This window comes from Lagenorhynchus albirostris, chromosome 6 (assembly GCF_949774975.1).
Source record: "Lagenorhynchus albirostris chromosome 6, mLagAlb1.1, whole genome shotgun sequence".
In the NCBI taxonomy this organism is placed as follows: Eukaryota; Metazoa; Chordata; class Mammalia; order Artiodactyla; family Delphinidae; genus Lagenorhynchus; species Lagenorhynchus albirostris.
This window is the reverse complement of record NC_083100.1, coordinates 73,656,243-73,679,532: the sequence shown is the minus strand read 5'-3', so window position 1 is coordinate 73,679,532 and position 23,290 is coordinate 73,656,243. Positions and strand designations below refer to the sequence as shown.

The window sequence follows — 23,290 nt, the reverse complement described above, 5'->3', positions numbered from 1 at the left end:
CAGACCAGGGACAAAGAAGGATTTCATCTAAGGTACTCAGCACAGCAATTAAGTTGAGGAGGTAAAACAATGAAAATTGCTTCAGCATCTTTCAAAGCAACCACCAAAAATAATCTGAGTAATTTTTGTGTTACACACTTAGAGATTTCCTTTGAAGACACATGGACTTTGGCTCTCCCTGCTATGTTACTCTTTTTTACCAGGGGCTGTAGAAGCTGATGCCTGACTTATGGAAATGTCACCATCCATCAGTAGCGTTATATCACAACAGGAAAGCAGAAACCTACCAAGCCTCTTAGAAGCCACCTGAGACACCATGATCTCTCAAAGACCATCCCGTCAAACACCAGTCCATTTTCCTCTCTTGCGAACATTATATCTCTTCGAAATCTGTCCCTGACCAGGTCGGGATATGCTTCATAATTTTTGTCTCTCAACATCTGACAAAGCAGCTTCTTGCTTAAGGTCGCTCTCCAGGGAAGAGAAGCAGAGGAGAAGCAGAACTCCTGATTTCCTTCCTATGCATGAGCTTTTGTGACAGAAGCCTTGCTACACATGGACCCGTTCTCCCTGATGATCAAAGGCAGTATGGCCATCCATTACTGTTAGCCAGTGGTCACTGGCAAACATATGCAGCTGGCTTTGGAGAAAAGTGCCTAGAACTATTTTAAGTTGATCATTAAAGAAATCATCCATGCTTGGGTATATTCACGGCTCTCTTTTAAGAGAGAACTTAGAATAATCTAAAGAGGAAAGGGTCCAGCAGTCAATAAGTCCAGATTTAGGTTTCAAGATGCACAAAAATACCAAAAAACTTAACGTTAATTTTTGATTTTATGCCCTGGCTCACAACCGCTTTCTTAAACTAAATATCCAGTCTCCAGTTATAAAATCTTCATTACTTTTATTTGAAAGGGAAATCCTTGGTCAATCTTAAGTATAGTCAAGAAGTAGCTCCAAAACACATATTTCTGCCTTACCTCTTCATACGAACTGAAAGGTTTGGTGGGGATTAAATAGATGGTTATTTAATCACTTGAACCTTTTAATAAATTGTATAAGGTTTCAAGGAATTTGGCACAAACCAGAGCTTTCTGTGCCTATATTCTGAGCCTAGAACGTTGCCAGGGCTCAGGAAGTTAGGGAGCAGTGGCCCCCAAAAGGTAACACTCAAGGAAGGAAAGAGTATTAAATCCTAGTAAGTTCTACTTTTAAAGAAAAAATGTCAACTTTCTATCCAACAATTTAGTCTGGATTTCAGTTTTATAAACTTCGCAGTTTGGAGATACTCTTTCCAGTATTCCTCCTTTGAAAACATGCCGCCTGATTTGTGCAGTGATGTTGTAAACACTGAGGCTTTGGTCAGTGAGCAAGCGATCTTGCCCCCAGAAGCAGCCAACTATCTGGGCTTTCTGGATGACATAATTAGGCCTCTCTTTTCTTTTCTTTTTTTCTTTTTTTTTTGTGGTACGCGGGTCTCTCACTGTTGTGGCCTCTCCCTGTTGTGGCCTCTCCCGTTGCGGAGCACAGGCTCCGGACGCGCAGGCTCAGCGGCCATGGTTCATGGGCCCAGCCGCTCCGCGGCACGTGGAATCTTCCTGGACCGGGGCACGAACCCATGTCCCCTGCATCGGCAGGTGGACTCTCAACCACTGCGCCACCAGGGAAGCCCTAGGCCTCTCTTTTCTGATAAATACTTCTGAGTCCAAAGCTGCTTCTTGCTAAATATGGATGCCCACATAGATGCTACCAACCCTCTGTCACCTGCCCTTGCTAATTATGCCTGCCTGGACACTCCCAAAGGCCATGGGCAAGGGAGTTCCTCAAAATCTGTTTGGGGTAATCATCCTTAATGATCTTTCCAAAGCCAGATGGGATGCAGGGGTGCCTGAAATGACTCAATTAGGCTTACCCTCGTTCATGTTTCTGCAACACCACATGCTGACAGGATTTCTGGAATTATACATGAAAGTTGGGAGTCCCCTGCCATTTTAGGGAGTTTGTTATTACGGGATGTGGGTCGGGGGTCAACGCTCTTCTGTCACCGGAAACACAAAAGGCCCTCAGCTGCTTTGTGCTATGAGAAAGGCTCATTTAAGCCATAATACAGCCTGGTATTTTGAACTGCTTCATCAGGGGTTCTGAAGTTCCATTAAAGAGGGAAAGAGTTGTCATATAACCTTAGGAGCACAAGCCAGCCCAGGAATGCTGTGCTGCTCCCTTTCATCTTCCGTTTCTATGCTTTAAGACCACATTCTTGATCCCGGGGGACCGATTCCAAAGACCTTTATAATCACAAGCAAAGAACACTACTTTGCATAACTAATATGTTTTCCCCAGAACTCAACTGCTTAAGCCCCGTAACTATTTTGTGCCCATGAAACATGACCAAGACGGCAACCATGATTATTACTAACCATAATGTGGGAGAGGGCAGAGAAAAAAAACTCTTTCTGGCTTCAGAAATAAATTCTGAAGGCATGTGGAAATGAGAATCTGAACACCTAAAGGCACAAAAAGCAATTGATAAGACTTCATTCTTTAGGCCAGGACAGTTTTTACTCTTCATCAAATCCTGAAAGGAGTTTCCATGCCAGAATGTACCATATCAAGCATTTTAAACAATGGAATTAAGAATATTTGGGCCCTTTCTTGTTAAAATGGGTGTTATTTTTAAGTAGAGTTTTTCTTACTGAAAAATGAACAATAGGCACATACCAGAGCCAGAGCCAGAGGCAGTCACATCGTAAATCAGATCTTTTAGAGTTTTCCCAGCATTGACCAGATTGCACTCAGAAAGGGGCTCCTCCACGTTTGGTCTCTTTTTCTTTCTGTAGGTGCACAGTCGACCTTGGCATGCCCATACTGTCAGCAGTGAAGCTATGGACAGGAGGCAAATTGGCACAGTAATAATAATGGTCAGCTCCACGGGTCCGAGTTTTGGGGCATTTGGTGATGCTGTAATCAAAAAAAGAAAGAACATGACCATATGTTAACCCACGTTAAGTATTATAGACATTGGAAATGCGATCACCAAAATTTTACATCTATAATGTGCAGCTACACAGTATGCACTCATGTTAGTTGGTGAAGACTCTCTATGATAAAAGCAAAGGCGGGGAAAGGGAGTTGAGGTGAGGATGCAGTTGCAGTTCCGTTCTGCTAGGTGACAATGGAAGATAGAATTAGGATCATGGAAAGCACTAGCACCTGCGATCCCTTTTAAAACCTCCAAACCATTTGACATTTTATTACTATTTTCTCCCCATTTTTCAGCAATCCATCCTTAAGGCACATTCATTCTTTTAGCCACAGATAATTACTGAGCTCTTGCAATATGCTGCCACTATTCCAGGTGATGGAAATATAGCAGTGAGTAAGAGAGCCCAAATCCTTGCTCTGTGGTGCTTATGTTCTCATACAACCACAGATGGGTATGTAATACAAAAGCAAGAGATCATAAGTGCTATGAAGAAAAAGAAAACAGAACAAAGAGGCAAAGTGATGGTGGGACACTACTTTAGAAAGACTGGTCACAGAAGGCCACTCTGAGGAGGGGGCAGGGAGCTCCAAGAGAAGTAGCTCAGGGAAGCATGTTCCCAGCAGAAGGAAAGCAAGTGCAAGGTGCCCTGAGGTGGAGACCTACTTGGAGTGTTCAGGAACAATCTTTGCCTCAAGTGCAGTAAATGAGGAGAAAGGTAGAAGGAAATGGGGTCAGGGAGGTCAAAAAGAAAAAGATCATGTGGGGTCTTGAAGGCTAAAAGGACTGTGAATTGTATTCCAAGTGGAAGCTGGCACAGGGTTCTGAACAGACAAAAGATAGGATCTAACATATCTTGAGTGACCACTGTGTGAACAGACACTAGGGGCACAAAGTAAAAGCTGAGAAACCAATTACAATGTATCTGGTATTTTCATGGTAAGCATTTTTGCCGCAAACATTTTTGCTGAATAACTACTTGGCCATAAGGCAATTCTGCTGTAAAAGATAAAATAACAAAAAATAAAAGTGACGTTAAAAAGGAAACAATGGGGCTTCCTGGTGGCGCAGTGGTTGAGAGTCCGCCTGCCGATGCAGGGGACACGGGTTCGTGCCCCGGTCCGGGAAGATCCCATATGCCTCAGAGCGGCTGGGCCCGTGAGCCATGGCCGCTGAGGCTGTGTGTCCGGAGCCTGTTGCTCCACAACGGGAGAGGCCACAACAGTGAGAGGCCGGCGTACCGCAAAAAAAAAAAAAAAAAAAGGAAACAATGAAACAGTGAAAAATGAATAACAAAATTTAAAAGACTTTATAGTGAAATACAAAATATTTGAATACATGTAAAATGTGTAAGAGATTCATGGTGATACTGCATAAATAACTAATTTTATTTAATGAGTTGTACCTAAGTACTTGTCTTCCAAGTCTTTCGTTCATAGTGTTTTATACCTTTTGTTTTTGCTTGTTGATTCGTCTCCTCATTCAGCATCACACCTTTTCGCTAAAATTTCTTCCTTAATTAAGAGAGGTATCAGTTTCCAAATGCTCGGATGCATACTTGTAACTGAGCTTTGTATTGCTTCACGAAAACCTCTATGCTGTTGTTTGTTCTTGGCAAATTGTCACACGTCTACTGATAGACATTCCAAAGTTGCATGGGAAATGTGGGTTCAACTCTGCACCTTCAAACCACCAAAGGATTTGCAAACCAATATGTTATCATTTTCTAGTATCGTATGCAATCTGGCTTTACATTCTCTTATTTCACACTTCCAGTAATTTATTACTGTCTTTTCTATCAAGTCGATATAATTGTTATCATCCAGTATTTTAAGATCACCACATCTACTCATCACTGTAGAGACCATTATGAGGGCTAAGATTTATCTAATATAAAAATAGGAGTACTCCATCAATGGAGAAATGAAACCAAACTGTCAACCAGTTATTTCATCTTTCATGGCAAAATTACCTTACGGCCAATTAGTTATATGGCAAAAACTGTTTGCTGCAAAAATGTTTGTGGCGAGGATGTTTACCTGGAAAATACCTACAACCCAATTAGAAGCCTGATGCAATAATGCAGGCAGAGATGATGGTTTTGGCTGACAACTCTATCTAAAATAGTACTTCCTTCTCACTCCCCGTTTACTCTCTATACCCTTGTCCTGTTTTATTTAACTTCCTGGATCTTATCACCACCTGGCACATCATAGATTCACTTATTTATTATCTGATTTCTTCCAAAAAACATATGCTAGTTCTTAATGAGAGGAGGAATTAAGTCAGACTTCCTTCTTGGTAATGACAACCCAGGAGAGCTTATTATACTAAATGCACTTGAATTTTACTTACAACATGTTAACCAGAATATGTGAACATAATTTGAAAACAAATATTATTTAATTCTAAAGGAAAAAGAATCAAATTCCTCAAAGATGTGTTCATAAAAGTTTCACTAAAAGCCTAAAAATAGTAGTCTATCTACTACCAATGAGTAAAATATTTAAAACTGTTAAGTGAACTTTGGAAACAAACATATTTCATGCTCTTCTACTTTGCCAGGTGAATTTTGGCAGATCACCAACTTTCCTTCTCCTGAGTGTTGCAGGATTCCTCTGAAATCATTAGAAGTTGTACAGGTGCATATGAGGACAGCTTGGCCTTGAGTGTTCCTAGGACAAGGTGCTACAAGAGATCTCAGACTTGACTTTGAATGAGAAATCATTAACCATGGAAGTTGCACTTCTGAAGTTTGCTGTTATAAAAAAGTTTTATAATCCACTTCATAATAATCTTTCAAATCTACATTTCAAGTTGCATCCATATTTTTATGTCCTCACAAAGGTATTCCAGGAATTCTAAGAAAGCCACAGAATGTACTTAACCATTTGCAACTTACATAAACATGTACCTAAACATGTTTTTAAAAATAAAACTCCACTATTGGATACATTTATATGGCTAAATTTTATCTTGATACATGTTATTAGGAACTATTAATATAAACATTACTGTTAAAAAGCTTATTGTCTTCATTTTAGTAAAGCTCTATTAAGCAGAGCTCAGATCATCACTATGGCAACCAATAAAGAGGCGAAAGGTCAGCAAGCCTGAAAATAGAATAATATCTATAAAAGTGCACGGCTCTGGTGATGGCTACTGCTCTCAGGGATGTTTATTACAGATGGGCAATGTTTCTACTTTTGTGAACAATTTACTGAAACGAGTTAGTAAGAAAAAAGAAGATGACTCGGCTAGAAAAAGGCTAGCAACACCATCCAGAAAGAGCTCCTTAAGCACTGAGCAATTTTTAAGGCAAACATTTGTAAAACTATCTTCTAAACAAATGTTGATTGTAATCTCTACAGGAGACAAATGAAGAAAACTGTGGTCTACACCCAATAAGTCATGGTAGAAAAAGACAGTAGTGCAGTTAAGAATACATTTTAATAAGTTATCTCGGATGAAAATACTAATTTTCCCAACAGATTTTACATTCTTTTTTGCTTTGTTTGTTTTTGTTTTTGCGGTATACGGGCCTCTCACCGTTGTGGCCTCTCCCGTTGCGGAGCACAGGCTCCGGATGCGCAGGCTCAGCAGCCATGGCTCACGGGCCTAGCCGCTCCGCAGCATGTGGGATCTTCCCGGACCGGGGCACGAACTCGTGTCCCCTGCATCGGCAGGCGGACTCTCAACCACTGCGCCACCAGGGAAGCCCCAGATTTTACATTCTTGATCATAGGAAAACTCTTTTCTTTGTTTTTTGCTTTTTAAAATATTTTTTCCATTTCTATAATTTTATTTATTTTTATTTTTTTGTCTGCATTGGGTCTTCATTGCTGTGCACAGGTTTTCTCTAGTTGCAGCAAGCAGGGGCTACTCTTAATTGTGGTGCATGGGCTTCTCATTGCAGTAGCTACTCTTGTTGCAGAGCAGGGCTCTAGGCATGCGGGTTTCAGTAGTTGCAGCATGTGTGCTCAGTAGTTGTGGCTCGCAGGCTCTAGAGCACAGGCTTAGTAGTTGTGGTGCACGGGCTTAGTTGCTCTGTGGCATGTGGGATCTTCCTGGACCAGGGATCAAACCCATGTCCCCTACATTGGCAGGCGGATTCTTAACCACTGCACTGCCAGGGAAGTCCCAGGAGAACTTTTATTATTTGATAATTTCCAAATTTTGAGACCATGTCAACTGAGGTGATATCTCCATGGAATAAGCAGCTCCATGGTGGCATACGTTAATCCCAAAAGTGAGGTCTGGGAGTGCTGCATTGCTAACTCTAGTTATTTCACTCTCTAGTAAATGAAATAGCAGAGGTTGGGAAAAAAGAGACAAACACTAGCCCACATGGATGAGAGTCTCCCCTATATAAGTTCTGCAGTCCATTAAACCAAGATGGCGCAGGGGAAGGAGGTATTAACAAGCCAGGAAGAAGGGAATGTATGAGGTGGAAGATTCTGGGCAGCTGGAGGGAATCATACAAAAGGCAAAAGATTGTAAGAAGGTAAGAACAAAAAAAGGGAGAGGAAGGAAGGAGGGAGGAAGGAAGGAAGAAAAAAGGAAAGAAAGGAGAAATTTTTTAAAACTATTTTTGTGACTTTGCAGCTTTCCCTAGAGACAGGAGTGGAACTGGTGATTGTGAAAGCAGTGGTGGTTACTCCTGCCCAAATAAAGTTCAGAACCAGTTTAGATGCCTCAGCTTCTCCCAGGACAGTTCCTGTTACCTCCTCGCCACCTCCTATTTCTGGCTTTAGGGAGGCAAACTTCTCAAGATGAAAAGAAAAAGATGAGAAAATGTGGGCATGATCTCCATGTTTCTTCCCCTGCTGACCTTTTCTCTTTCTTTATTAAAAGTATGAAAAATTATTGATGTTTATGAGATTTATATGACCTTCATATTAATTAATTTGTATTTCTTTAGTATATGCTAATAGGAGGAGATGCCTTAGAACTGAGGAGAGATGTGGACTTGATCGGTGCCTTCAAATAACACAAAAATTCTGTAGTATATTTGTGTTCAACTTAAAGGTATATTTCTTCACTGTATTTGAATGGCATTCAACTGACTAGAAACTGATATATTACAATGGAGCGATGTACAGAAAATGAGGATATAGTGACTGAAAAGATATATACTGGCTGGACAGCTGTTTAAAAACAAATCTGAGCAAAGAAAACAGAGGTCTTCATCCAGACAAAGTGAATTTTTATGAATCATTTCAAGGTTAGTGCTTCCTTCCCAAAAGTTGCTATAGCAAGTAGCTACCTAAATTTAAGAGGGTCCAAAGCACCCCTAAAGAAACCACAAACTAATTTAGCATTGAACCACTCCTATTCCTTTTATCAAAAGTTTTCCCCAAGCGAAAAGATGCTATTATTGCAAGGTTGAATCCATGAACGTATAAATATCAAGTCTTCAACTGCCTCCCTACCACCCGCCCGCCCCCCGCCCACCCCAGGAAAAGGGAAGCATTTGTTTCTCCAGCTTGTGGCTTTGAAATGTTCTCAGAATAAAGCAACCAAAAAGACAGTGTAGCTCGAGATGCTTTCTGATAGGTCTGTTTCTGTCCTGGCACCAGAAGAAATGCCACTAGGAACAACTGAATGACATGGTGATGTACAGTCCATCTACCTACCCTATAAACTTCTATGACCTCTGACTTCAGTTAAAGAGCCTTTTGTTCAGTTCAGAGGTTTCTGGGGGGAAAGTGTGGAAATAATAAGTGCAGCTGAAACAGAAAAAAGAAATACATTACCTCTAAGATATTCAAAGCTACCTTGCTAATTAGCTCAACAGGAATGATTTCTTTTGTCAAAAACAGAGTGACATGTTAAGCAACAAGAAATCTCCCAAATCTTCTCCTTTACCTGCCATTTCAAAGCACCCAGAAATATGGGTACCATTATCTCAAACATTTGCCTGATGGTAATGAAAATACATTTCTAATTGGTTGCTTTACTAAATTGGTTCAAAACCTGGAACCAAATGGATTGGTGTGTATACTACTGCACTGAGAACAACTCTCTGGGATGGGGAGCAGAGAGTGGAGCAGAGTCCACATCTTTGTGGAATTTAAAATCTACTATCTAGGGTACAATTCCAAAGCAATTTGGCTGGTAAAAATACGGAGAAAACTTTATGTAGGAGCGAGAGATGTGGCAGATAAGAAAAAGATCATGATGAAGAGTTCCATTCATGATGAATCAGTCTAGTATAAAGAATATGTAACTAAAACTTTACATGTGTGAAGCACACACATGGGATGTAGAACGGGTCCAAGGAGTTAAGTCACAAATGCAGTTTTATTTGTCTAACATTTCCATGTAATTCTTTACTCCTGATTACAGGGAGCCCTCCACCACCACCCACGAGAGCTTGTCCTAGCCTCCTACTTCTTCACAGTGACCCTTATATTTATAAATGTCACCAAGAAAAATGCAGTTAGAAGTTAAGTTGATTAGATCCCTCCAACATGCTTCACTATAGGGGGAAGCAAATGGTCCCCCTTCTTCACAGAGTGAGAATAATCATGTCAAACAGGTTGTTTCTGATCAACATGAACCTCAAGTACTGAACAATGGCAGAATATTTTCTAATCTAGAGATTCAACTGAGCCATGACAGTGACAGAAATAACATGAGAATTACTTCTGCCTTTTAACCATATCAGATGAGGTATTGATGGGCCATTCCGTCATTCAGTGATCAATCTATAAATGGCTACTAGTATACAAGGTCTACATCTGGCCTGAGTTCATGCATGTGTAACAGGCAGACAGCACCCCACATCAAAATATTTCCTAGCTAGTTCCCCTTGTGCTGCCAGTTTTCTGGGAGGAACACTGAGAAGCCTCAAATCTTCTTCTGTCCACCAGCACCTGAATTTAAAAATAACAATGATTTTATATATTAAGGAAATAAGAATGTTAGATTGAAGAGTATAATCTTTGGCATAAGGGGTAGGAAGAACTCTGACTCAAGCAGAGGTGAGATTAATACAATGTAGGAAGAGTTCAAATCGGCTTCGCAGTTTTTCTTAATTTTAGGGCACGCACCAGAGATCAGTTTCTTAATCTGTCATCAAAACACATATCCATTTTTTAATTTATTTAATTTTTTATTTTATATTGGAGTAGAGTTGATTTACCATGTTGTGTTAGTTTCAGGTGTACAGCAAAGTGATTTAGTTATACATACTCATATATCTATTCTTTTTCAGATTCTTTTCCCATACAGGTTATTACAGAGTATTGAGTAGAGTTCCCTGTGCTATACAGTAGGTCTTTGTTGATTAACTATTTTATATATAGTAGTGTGTATTCTTGAATGATACATATCTATAAAGAAATTAGATAGTAATTACTCAAAGAATATTTTAATTTTTTTTTAAGCCAAACTTTTACTTACGAAAAATCAAAGTTCCTTGGAAGAAGCACCCTATCTCATAGCTGAGGGCGTTGTTCAAAGAAGGCACTTAAAAATATTGGTGACAAGGAAAAGTTACACTTCTCTGTCCTAAAGTTCACGCTAATAGAATTTCTCCCTCAGCTAACACATTCACACAAAGCAGCTTGTCCATTTGGAAAAGACTGACATGAGATAATGATATTTTGACCCAGTTCAACATCCTGTGTATGATAATCACATGAAAAATATCTGAGTAAACAGGTAATAGTATTTACGTAACTGAGAAGAGTAGGGCTTACATAGTGTAAAATCCTCAATTTAGAATTGGTTATAAATTTTACTTTCAACTTCCTATTAATTCCTATGAACAAAATTTCATAATTAAAATCAGTGTACTTGTTCCTTGAGACAAGAAATGCTTCCTATATTAAACATTTAAAGTACAAGTTTGACTTTTTGTATGCTTATATTTCATAGACTTTCCAAAATGTAAAAATCATAGCATCTTTCAGCTTATGGGGAAAAAAAATCCCTGTCTGGCACACCTGTCAGGTGTGTGGGGAATCCTCAGAGAATGAGCTACAAATGGATTTGTTCCTGTGGTGGCAGAACAATTCCACAAGGGGTCCCATGAGTATTTCTCAGCATGTTGATATCACCTTACACTGCCTAGAGCAATAAATTTACATTTAAAATAGAAAACCATAAAAGTTGAGACAACAATGGATTTTTTAAAGGGATTAAGATAGCAAGACTTTTCAGCTCCCCAAAGAATAATATTCACTATCTGAGCCTGCAAATTTTTATAATTATAGCACGCTTTAAAATGATTAATTTTGATAAATTCAATTCTAATGTTTTCACATTTTATCTTCCTTCAAATGTAATCCTTCAGTTTGCCTTAAAGTCTAATTTAGACATGTGCCTAACAATATGCATTGTTCATCTACCCTAGCTGATATAAATAATAAATTGTTCTTTTTTTCTTTACACAATTGAGAACAGGAAGGTGAAAATTGTACTGAGGTTAATTAGGAAAGTACCCACATCTTAATGTTGTGCATGTATTTTCTTTATTGAAACTAATTATTTGAATTAGTCAAAAATACGATAGTATTAAAATAGTGTATTGAACTCCAAAAGGAAAAATCAGAAATTATTATTACACTTACCCTTTCAGTCACTGTATGTTTTGGTAGCAAAATGGGAACAAAGATACCCAGAACATGAATGTTTTTATTGAATACTCTATTTCCATATGAAGGGTGGTAATTAGTGCACGCATAAACCAAATAGCAGTTCCTATAAAAATTAACCCTATAAATAAGAGGCTTCTCTAGCCCAGGTTTCCTGACCTTATCCTTGATGAACTTTCATAGACAATTTTAGAATGTTCTTGATGCTATTTGACATCACCACTATTTCTCGGAGCACGTCTCCGATGTCACCTAGAGTCACCAGAAATCATTTGTTACAAATCACAATGCAACCCACTATGAAAGAAACAAGCAACAAAATGTGATTCCTTCACATAGGAAAGACATGTTTTAATAATAAGAAAGGAAAGTCAGACATAAAATTATATTAAACAGAATAACTCAACTATATTAAAATAGAAAATAGACTAAACTACTGATAGTAGGAACTCTAGGCCAGTGGATATAAGTTCAATAGGTATTGAATGAGTGAATGAATGAACAAGGAAAGCTCATGCCCAATAAGGAAATCAGTCACTTCTGCTACAGCCAACTTCAAGAATGCCAAAGCTTCTGATTTTTTCAAGATAAGCCAGATGTCTGGAGTTTTATACTGACTCAATGTTTAACATTATAAAGAAACTCACTCTTTTCTCCCAGAAACTACGTAGATCAAATGAAACCTGTCTGTGGGTGAGGTACAACCAATAAGCAGGTAGAACTCTCAATGACTTGTTTTGCTGTTTCTATGTTCATTAGAATTATTTAGCTACTAATGACAGAGGAAACTATACAGAAGTTTCATTTTCTCTTTCACGTAAAAGAAATTTGAAGATGGATAGTCCAATGTCAGCAGGTTGGTTCCATGTAGTTTTTGGTCAGGGTCCTTTCATCTCCCTTGTTTCCATCCCTATCATGTAGTCCAAGGCAGCTGCTAAACTCCATCCTTTACATCCAGGCAGCATGATGGAGGATGGCATATAAGGTGCCAGTTCTGTTTTAAATGCGTCTTCTCAGAAGTTCTCCAAAACACTGCCAGTCAACTCATTAGCCACAACTTACGCCACATCTACCAGTAAGAGTAGCTGAAAATACTGTCAGTTGGTAGGAGAGCCATACACCTAGCTAAGTCTAGGTTCTGCTACTAAATGGGTATTGGAGGAAACTAGATGTCTTTGAAACATTTATAGTCTTAGCAAACTTTGATCCATTAGATTTTTTCATTAGAAAAAGAACACATTTGCAACAAAACAAACAGTATGAAAATTTATAAAGAAAGAATTAAATAATGTCCTCAGCCGGTTAGCTCTCCGATATCAACTCCGGATGTTAAGAGAATGTGTAATTTTCATAAATTTACCCATACTCAAAAGTTACTTTGGGAGTTCCCTGGTGGTGCAGCTGTTAAGACTCTGTGTTTCTAACGCAGGGGGTGCGGGTTTGATCTTTGGTCGGGGAGCTAAGATCCCTCGTGCCGCGCGGTGTGGCCAAAAAAAGTTACTTTGAAACTTGATGTTTTGTTTTCCTTTTGTTGTGAAATATAATAAATATACAGAAAAGTGCATACAACATATACACTGAGCATAAAAATAATTATAAACCCCCATGGATCACCAGCCCCCTTACCCACTACCTGTTCCCCCACTCGGAGATACCCAACATGATCATATCCTTTCCCAACCTCCAGGGTAATCATTATCCTGATTTGGCAAATAATCATTTCTCCTTGTACTGTGCTTCCCAGAATCCCTTTTCCTGTATTGTTACAGGTTAAAGTTGGGATACTTACATATGTGCTCATAAATGAGAATGGCTTGTAATTTCTTTTTTACATACTGTCTTTGTTGGGTTTTGATACCAAGGTTATGCATAAAATAGGTTAAGGAGTGTTTCTTCTTTGTCCATGTTTTGGAAGAGTTTGTGTAACAGTTACACAGTTATCTGTTCCTGGAAATTTAGCAGAATTTTGTGGTAGAACGTCTTGGGCTTTGAAATTTTCCTTACAGATACGTCATAAGACTATTACAATTTACATTATAATTTTCTAAAAATTAGGTTGCTCATAAATCATGTTGTTTCAACCTTATGTAGTCTCACTGGTTTTTTAAAAAAATCTACTTATTCTATCAATTACCAAGACAGTGGTGAATCTCCTTCTGAGATCACGGACTTCTTTATTTCTCCTTATAGATCTGTAAATATTTGCTTTATTTTTGAGGCCATATTCTTTTTTCTTTTTTTCTTTTTTTTTGGCTGCATTGGGTCTTCGTTGCCACACACGGGCTTTCTCTAGTTGCGGCGAGTGGGGACTACTATTCCTTGTGGTGTGCAGGCTTCTCATCGTGGTGGCTTCTCTTGTTGCAAAGCATGGGCTCTAGGCACGTGGGCTTCAGTAGTTGCAGCACGCAGGCTTAGTAGTTGTGGCACGCGGGCCCTAGGTCATGCGGGCTTCAGTAGTTTGGCGCATGGGTTCAGTAGTTGTGGCTCACAGGCTCTAGAGCACAGGTTCAGTAGCTGTGGTGCACAGGCTTAGTTGCTCCACGTCATGCGGGGTCTTCCTGGACCAGGGATCAAACCTGTGTCCCCTGCATTGGCAGGTGTATTTTTAACCACCGTGCTACCAGGAAAGTCTGAGACCATATTCTTAAGTACACAGAAATTTAAATTTATTAAGAATCCCTGGTAGGGACTTCCCCTGGTGGTCCAGTGGTAAAGAATCTGTCTTGCAATGCAGGGGACACAGGTTTGATCCCTGGTGAGGGAACTAAGATCCCACGTGCTGCGGGACAACTAAGCCCGCGTGCCACAACTACTGAGCTCACGCACCTCAACTAGAGAGCCTGCGTGCCGCAAACTACAGAGCCCACACACTCTGGAATCCTCGTGCCACAGAGCCCATGCGCCACAACTAGAGAAGAGAAAACCTGCATGCCATAACTGGAGAGAAGCCTGTGTGCCACAGTGAGGAGCCCACGCACCACAACGAAAGATCCTGTGTGCCTCAACGAAGATCCTGAGTACCGCAACTAGAGCTGATGCAGCCAAAAATAAATTTAAAATAATTAAAAAAAAAAAAAGAATCCCTGGTAAATTGAAACTTTAATCATTAAAAAGTGAACTTTTTAACTCTAGTAATTTTTTTCATTGAAGTTAATTTTGCCTGCTAGTAATATGTCAACATTTTTATTAATTTAATCTATGCATGGTATATGTAAAAGCACATATCAAACCTTCTTATACTTTCCTCTATTTGTCACCCTCTCTTCCATATTTTCCATTATGTATTTTCTTTATTACTGAATACAAAATAGTTTCTTCGGACCCATATTTCAGATCCCTAATTCTCTCTTCAGTTGTTGTTATACAAATTGTTGTTAAACCTATACATTAAGTTTCTAATTTTTGTTATTGTATCTTTAATTTTAAAAAGTTTTTTTCAATATTGTTCAAATCTGCTAGGTCATTGTTTTATAATTTCTTATTCTCTAACAAATGTTTTCAAATTTGCCTTTTGTTTCTTTAAACATAGAATAGCTACTCTATAATTATTGTCTGATAATTCCAATATATGAAACTTTGTGCTCTCTTCTATTGGCTCATGCTCATGCTGTTCTGAACCCCTGTAAGCTTGGAGTCCTTGTTCTTCATTATGTACTTCTCATGTCCTTGAAAAAGTGTTTGTTGTGTCTCTTTGAGACCTAATATTAAAGTGCCTTTCTCCAGAGAGTTTGAACTTTCTTCTGGCAGGCAACTGGGGACACTATTAGTCTGGGTATACTTTAAAAAAGTTTTTCTTCTGGAGAGTACCACTCAGACAATGGAAACTCAGGTTTAAAATCCATGTGATGGCTATGCTATGTCCACAGCTTCTCAAGAATAAGGTTTTTGGTTTGTTTTAAAGTTGTTGCTTGTCATTATTTCTTTTTTTCCCCTGTTCTGCTTAGTAATAAACCCAAGCCTCCTCCCTGAGGTTAGAAGGAGATGTATTTACGTCTGGTTTAAACTTGCAATAAGGAAAGAGACCTTTGATAATTCTGCTAAACATGGCAGTTTCTATTAGATGACCCAATCTGAGCAAATCATGATGTTTTACTTTTGTCTTCCCTGAATCTTCAAATTGTTAATAGCAAAACCCAACATTTCCCTTGTTAGAAAAAGCAGATACACATGAGGAAAAAAATGTACCAGATAAGAGCATCAGAAAGTTAGATAATAATGTCTTAAACAATAATGGTGTTCACCAATTCACATAAAAAGGAAACTGGAAGTAGGCTGTTGACACTGTTGAGTCTCTTTGTTAACAAATCATAGAAAGAACCTACTTCCAGATTTCTTGTCATGCTGAGGCTGTGAACTCCCTCACTAGTTAAGATATTATCTAAGTTTCTGATACTTTTAGTTGAAAACATCCTCCTTTACCTTTTACCAATCCAGTGGATGGAAAATAATAGTATGTTGTTTTAATTTGCATCTCCCCAGCTATTAGTTTTGTTGAACATCTTTTCAATACTTTACCACTTTGAAGATTCTCTTCTGTAAAATTTCCATGTGTGTTTTTTGCCCATTTTTTCATTTAGCACCCCCTCTCCTTCTCTCTCTTTCCACTCTCTCCCTTGCCATGTACACAGGCATGTGCACATGCACACACACACATACACAGAGGCTCTTTATCTTTTAAATAGTTATTTTTTTCCAGTCATATATGCTACAAATATTTCTATCCCATATTTCATTATCTTGGTTTTATTTATGTTATCTTTTATTATTCATTTTTATTTTAGTTTGCATGTAGTTAATTATATCTGTCTTTTCCTTTTACAGCAATTGGATTTCCTGTCTTACTTAAAAACAGCTTCCATACTGTAAAGTCATAAAAACCCTTTTTTCCCTAAATTTTCCTCTGACATTTAAATTGTTTTATGTTTCACAATTAGATATTTAATCAAGCTGTAATTTATTTTTGTATATGGTATGACACTGTGGTACAGCCCTGTTTTCTTCCAGATGGATAGATAATTATGCCAGCATCATTTCAAAAATAAACCATCCTGGAGTTTCCACTTCTGCCAAGTTACACTTTAGATGTCCACAGAGCCCTTCTTAGTACAGCACACACAAAAATGCTGAATAAAATATAAATGAAAAACTCTTTTTTCTATTATATGATTAACCTGGGAGGAAAATAAATGAATTGCTCAGCAGCCAAAAATAAAATGCAAATCCCAGGAGGTATCTGAGCACTGGGACTGCCATTTACCCTGGAGGCATCTGCCAGTTCTTGGTAGTTCAGTGCTTAGTTTATCAGATTGTATAACAAGATCAGGAAATAAAACATGGTTCCTGAAATTGTGAAAGGTCAGATCAGAGATCCTGGTATAAATCAGTCAAATATGAATGGCATTACATTGAAAATAAAACAAAATAGAAAATTTCTGCAGAGAGAGACAGGGTGTATATTCATCTATTTGTCTGTCTCAACCTTGACTTTGGGTAGAGCAAAAAAAAACCTCTCTGAGAGGTCCTCACCATAAGTGTGCATCTATATAGGCAGGCTTAGAGCCAGAATTCATGCTATATGTTGGCCAAAAAAACGTAATCAAAACACTGAATGGGTTGGAGTTGGTAGCACTTCCAGATACCTGGCAGTAGCTAATATAAATCTCCTCTGGAGGAACATATTTTAAATACAGGCATCAAAAGTTTCCTCCAGATATGATTCTCAAAACATGAACTCACAATCAAAAATTAAAAAACACGCAAGGAAAGTAGCCACCCAGAATATGAGTCAGCAGATTCAAACTCATAGAAGCTGTAGATATTATTAATTAATTATCAGAGACTCAAATATTAGCAAATATAGGGAAAACAGTTTAAGAAGCTTGAAGAATAGATACAGAAGGCCCAACTTACACAAAACCAGTAAAGAAACTGTGAGAACTTATTAGAGGGCTCACAGACAGAACCCATTACAGGGACACACACCCCAAACATCTTTTGGAACATTTTCCAAAAGAATGGAACTTTTTCACTTATTATTTGTTTGTTTACCCTGAAAACAATCCCCCTCCCCATCCTCCACCCCAAAAGTACGCACTAATTTGGGTAAATAAGTCCTTTTTTTATTGAAATGGAAATGCTCTTGAAGAGCTAAGAAAACATCATTTATTTTTGAGGTGAATTTTTCCCACCAAAGTGGCTTCTCTCCTAATTTCAGAGGAAGCTGTGAGTGGTCAATCTGCATGAGTTACTGTGCAGGAAATGTACTGAAGCCTGAGAGTACTAGATCTAAAGTCACTGGAGTCAGGGAAAGACAAGTAGAATCCAGAAAGGTGGGCAGATATTTTTGGAGTTTAAAAGAGCTATTTTTATCTGGTCTAGAAATAAACAGTAATAAGAAATTAGGTTACACTACATAAAATACATATGTTTCTCTTGCTTAACTGATTTGCATAGCCTATATTAATTGTATTATTTAAATATTCAGTATGTTCGTATAATGAAAATAACATATTTACTATTAGTAGAGACATGAGCTCCAAGCACAAGTCAAATACATGCCTGTTTTTGGAAATGGTTTTCACCTTTCAAGTTTACTTAGAAAAAAGCCCTCTAAATATTTGTGATAATAGCTGAACTTGGAAGGTCACTCCAGTGACATCAAAGATATCTACTACAATAAGCTTCAGGGAAACGAGCAATTTTTCTAATGTTATATTTCTACTAAACTATAAAATTACTTCTATCAAAAAAATTAACTCCTGAAAATTAAACCCACATGCAATGTGAAGCAAGGAAGTACTTTTTTTTAAGGGCAAGTGATCAAATTTAATGTGATCTAAATCAAATCCTGCTTACAATGATCTGAATTAATTCAACTTTAATCCAATTTAGTATTATAAATGAATGGGTAAGAAGGTTTTAAAAGGCCACTTAAAAGAAAAACATTGTAAATTAAAATAGTAACCAGATTCTTAATAGTTTGTTGAGCTAGTTAATTAAAATAATAAATGTCCTTGCTGCATTTAAAATTACCACATTTTAAATATCAACTAAAGCAGTCTCTCTTCAACTGTAAATATGTAAACAACTTATGGGGTCTGATCAGCATTTTTACTTAATGAAAGAGCACAGAGTACCTTGTACATTTTATGGGTAAGAATATTTTGTGAAATTCTTGTTTCAGATGTGTGTGCATGTGGGTTGGGGGAAATTATATAAAATGTATTTCTTTCTGTGTGCCACAATGGAAAGCTGTATGAAAGCCACTGGTCTAAAGTTTTAAGAATTAGAATCAAACACTTAAGAGGATTTTTAGGAGGGCAAGAGTTTGTGCCTACAGATCTCCAGTTGCTGAGTTACTAGGACACCATCAGGGAGAGGAAGGGGGGAGAAAAAAGTCACGAGATGTATTCAAGGTAGGAAGTTTGTCACAAAGAAACGAAGCAAGAGCCCAATCATCACAAACAGGACTTACGGACGGAAAAGAGCCAGCTGAAACATGACAAGGGTGGGTAACTGTACCTACATGAAGTCAGTTAGCCAGAAATGACACCACAAGCTGGGGTGATGAATGAAAGAGCCAAAAGGGAAGGATCCACTTAGCTTTCAGCTGAAACTGAAAAGGGAAGTCCCAGAGTTTCTCCAACCTGTTCTGGTCACCTCTCAATCTTTTCTTCTATCATTTTACCCATGAATGTGATGCAGAGGATTAAGTACTGTGGAAATATCACACTGTCTACTTTTCAGCGTACTTTTATATATTTCATATACATGTGATCACATTTGAAATTGATAAATTCTTACTAGGCAGAGCAGGGGATATCAATCACACTCACCTGATGACACAAAAACAGCAGAGTTCTTGGCACTGGCTATATCACAGCTCAGCCTAGAGGTTCCCAACTCCTCTCCAACAGCTGCTGTTCCAAACACAGCTAATAACCATTCAGTGCTGCCTCACAGAGAGAACAACCTAACACAAGATGACTGCATATGCAATCCTACTCAATTCAATGTCAATTTACCATACCCATGTCACTAAAAGAAACAAATTTTTAGTTTATGTAAAGAAATTTGATATCAATTAAATGTCACATAACATTTTTTGTAGACATATTAATTAACTGGCTAGATAATACATACCTTCCCTGTTATAAGTAATCTTTGAAAGCCAATTAAGATAATCCATCATATCAGTAGACTAAAGAAGAAAAGTCATGCTATAATCTCAATAAATCCATGAAAATACTTGAAAAATGTTAATATCCATTCATGATTTTAAAAAAGACTTTCCCAAAACTAGCAATAAAAGCAAATTTCCTCAGTTGATAACAGGGATCTACCAAAAAAACTTCATATTTAATGGTAAAAGAGTGAGTGCACTCCTCCTAGAACTAGGAAAAAGGCAAGGATCTTTAACCACGCCTACTCATCATCATATTAGTGATCCTAGCCAGTGCAAAAAAACAAGAAAAAGAAATAAAATGTATAGAGATCAGAATGGAAGATGTAAAACTGTCTGTACTCACAGATTATTCTGTATGTAGAAAATGCCAAAGAATTTTTTAAAAAGCTATTAGAACTAATATGCTATTTTCACAAGCTTACAGGATATAAGGTCAATATACAAAATTAATTTTATTTTCATATACTGGCAGTTAACATTTAGAAATTGATATATTAAAAATACCATTTATAGTAGCATCTAAAAACATGCAATACTTAGGGATAAATTCAAGGAAATATGTATAAGACCTGTTTTCTGATAGCTACAATACACTAAGAGTAACTGAAGAAAAACTAAATAAATGGAAAAACATACTATGTTCATGGATCAAAAGAGTTAATATTATTAACATGACTATTTTCTCCAAATAATCCATACTCAACTCAATCTAATAAAAATTTCATCATCATATTTTTGTGAAAATTGTCAAACCAATTCCAAAATTTAAATGGAAATTCAAAGGACTTAGAATAGCCAAATCAATTTTGAAAAAGAACAAAGTTGGAGGGGTCATACGACCTGACTTTAATACTTACTATAAGGCTACAATAATCAAGAAAGTTTGATAGTGACATAAGTATAGACATATAGAGGCCAGAAATATACCCACATATACATGGTCACTTTATTTTAATTCAAAGGGTCAAAGTAATTGAAAGGATAGATTTTTCCACAAATGATGCTAGGAACAACTTCATATACATGTGGAAAAAATAAAACTCCACCTAACCTCACATAATAACAAAAATTAAATTTAAATTGAACATAGACCTAAATGTAAAAGCTGAAATGTTAAAATTTCTACAAGAAAACATAAAAGAAAATATTTATGACCTTTGGATAGATAAAGACTTCTCAGGACATGAAATATGTGAACCATTAATAATTTTTAATAAGACAAAATATACTTCATCAAATTTTGATCTTCTACTCTGCAAAAGACACCTTCAAGGAAGCAAAATGTCAATCCACAGAATGAGAGAAAATAGGCATAATATACATATCTGATAAAGGACTTGTATTCAGAATATATAAAGAACTCTTAAATTCAACCATAAGAAGATAACCCAGTTTTTTTAATATGTAAAATATTTGACACTTTATAAAGAAAGAAACACAAATGTCCAATGTGCACAAGAAAAAAATAATTGATCATCATTAGGGAAATGTAAATTAAAACCACAATGAAATACCACTATACAATCACTTGAATGGCCAAAATTAAAAAGACTGATTATACCAAGTGCTGACAAAAATATGGATCAAATGGAACTATCATACATTTCTATTGGGAACATAAAATGGTATAAGCAGTGTGAAAACTATTTGGGAGATTAGATTTATAAATTAAACATATAGTTATTATTTGACCATTCAATTCCACTCTTAGGTATTTTCTCAAGAGAAAGGTAACATATCTCCAAAGACTTGTACTCAATTGTTCATTGCAGCTTTGTTAATAACAGCCCCAAAATGAAAACAACCTGAATACCCATTGTGGATGAAAACGTAAAAATAACAAAACATACAGTGGGATATTACCCAGCAGTAAAAAGGAAACAAGCTGCTGATATACCCAACTTCATGAATAAATCTCAAAAACATGCTGAGTGAAAGAAGCCAAGTGCAAAATTATATCTTCCATAGGACTCCTTTTATGTGAAACTCCAGTAAAAATTAATCTACAGCTATTAGAAAATAGATGAGTTTCCCGGCCCTGGTGAAAGTGGCGATTGACTGAGAACATTTTGAGGTAACGGAAATGTTGTGGCAGTTACACAAATGTATGTGTCAAGACACATCAAACTGTGCACTTAAGATGTGTGCATTTTATTATATCCAAATTATACCTCAATAAAACTGATTTTTTAAAAAGAAAGTCTGGTTCCCAAGTGGACTTAAAGGTAGATCATAGGCATCTCAGTAGTTAGACAGTTTAGAGTTGGGCTGGGAAGGACCCACATCCTAGCTGCGCTAAGCACCTTTAATTTGCCCAACTGCGTGTGAACCATTTTGTCCTCCAAGACCTTTTGTTGCAGTCAAAGTACTGTCTTGTACCCATACTGACTGGCAGAACATGGTCTTATGGATAATTCTTTATTAAGAAGACACATTAAAGAGGTCATTGCCACAGCCTAATATGGAGACTTTCCTTCCCCTCCTTAATCTTTTGGATCTTGTCATGGGAAGACCAGCATCAAATATAGGGGACCTTCATTTTAGGGTTCTCTGGTCCACCAAAATCAGGGGAGAATATATAAGGAAAGAAAAATTCTGGTATCAGAATAGATACCAGATCACTATCAAACCAAGGAAGTCTATGGAATCTGAGACAAAATAACTGTGGTCTAAAATCAAAGACTCCTAGTAGCTTTGGGGGATGAAATATGCCAAGTATGACTTCTGAGGTCGTAACATATAGGATAATGCTTCAGAGTAGTGTTTCTCAAAGAATGGGACAAGTATTAGGGGTGGTTCATGAAATGATTTTTAAGGGTTCTTGAGATTAATTGGAGTGGTAAACCAACATGATACTAAATAACATTGAATCACACAAGAATTTCTCCTCTAGTTCTCTTAGTTTTTCTGATTATGTATCAAAAGCACTCATTTCATGTTAGTATGTCTTTAACACCACTGTCTTCTCTTTTAAACAAAAAGAAAATACAAAATACCTAACTGTAATGCAGTCAGTACATTTGTTTATTTACGTAGTTACCTTTTATTTATGGCAAGTAAATTGGTTTTTCATTTGTAGAAGTAATGTCAAGTTTTTGCATAAAGTAAATGTTCTCCAGTAAAAAAGGGGGAGAGCAGTTAATTTATTAAAAATAATAATAATAATAGGTTAAAAATACTATATTAGAATATGGTGATATATGAACATCTGAGATTGGATAACAGTACATGTAAATGTTCATTTGTGAGGAAGAATATGTATTTGTGTATAGATATTAACGTACTAAAGAAAATCTACAAGCAGGACATTTTCATGTCATAAATTAGTTTTTAATTTGAATTACTTGCCCCTTACTAGCCCCCAAAATTTCAGACTCCAGATTATTGATAAAAGGCCAGATTAAGATTTTTGTACCTTGTAAATTAGGATAAAACTCCATGAAATTGGGGGAAAGGCAAGACTATATTTGCACAATAATGAAGGGTCAAATTCCATTCTATCTGTCTTCTGTTAATGAGTGC

The 23,290-nt window shown here is 37.2% G+C and overlaps 1 protein-coding gene across 1 annotated transcript in view; it reads right to left on the bottom strand.

The window, feature by feature from the left end:
• The window catches only part of ACVR1C (activin A receptor type 1C), an 84,763-nt gene that overhangs the window by 15,559 nt on the left and 45,914 nt on the right, over positions 1-23,290 (bottom strand). The window contains exon 3 of the mRNA XM_060151490.1: positions 2,719-2,958. Within this exon, the coding sequence (XP_060007473.1) occupies positions 2,719-2,958 (240 nt within the window). The remainder of the gene's footprint in view (positions 1-2,718; positions 2,959-23,290) is intronic.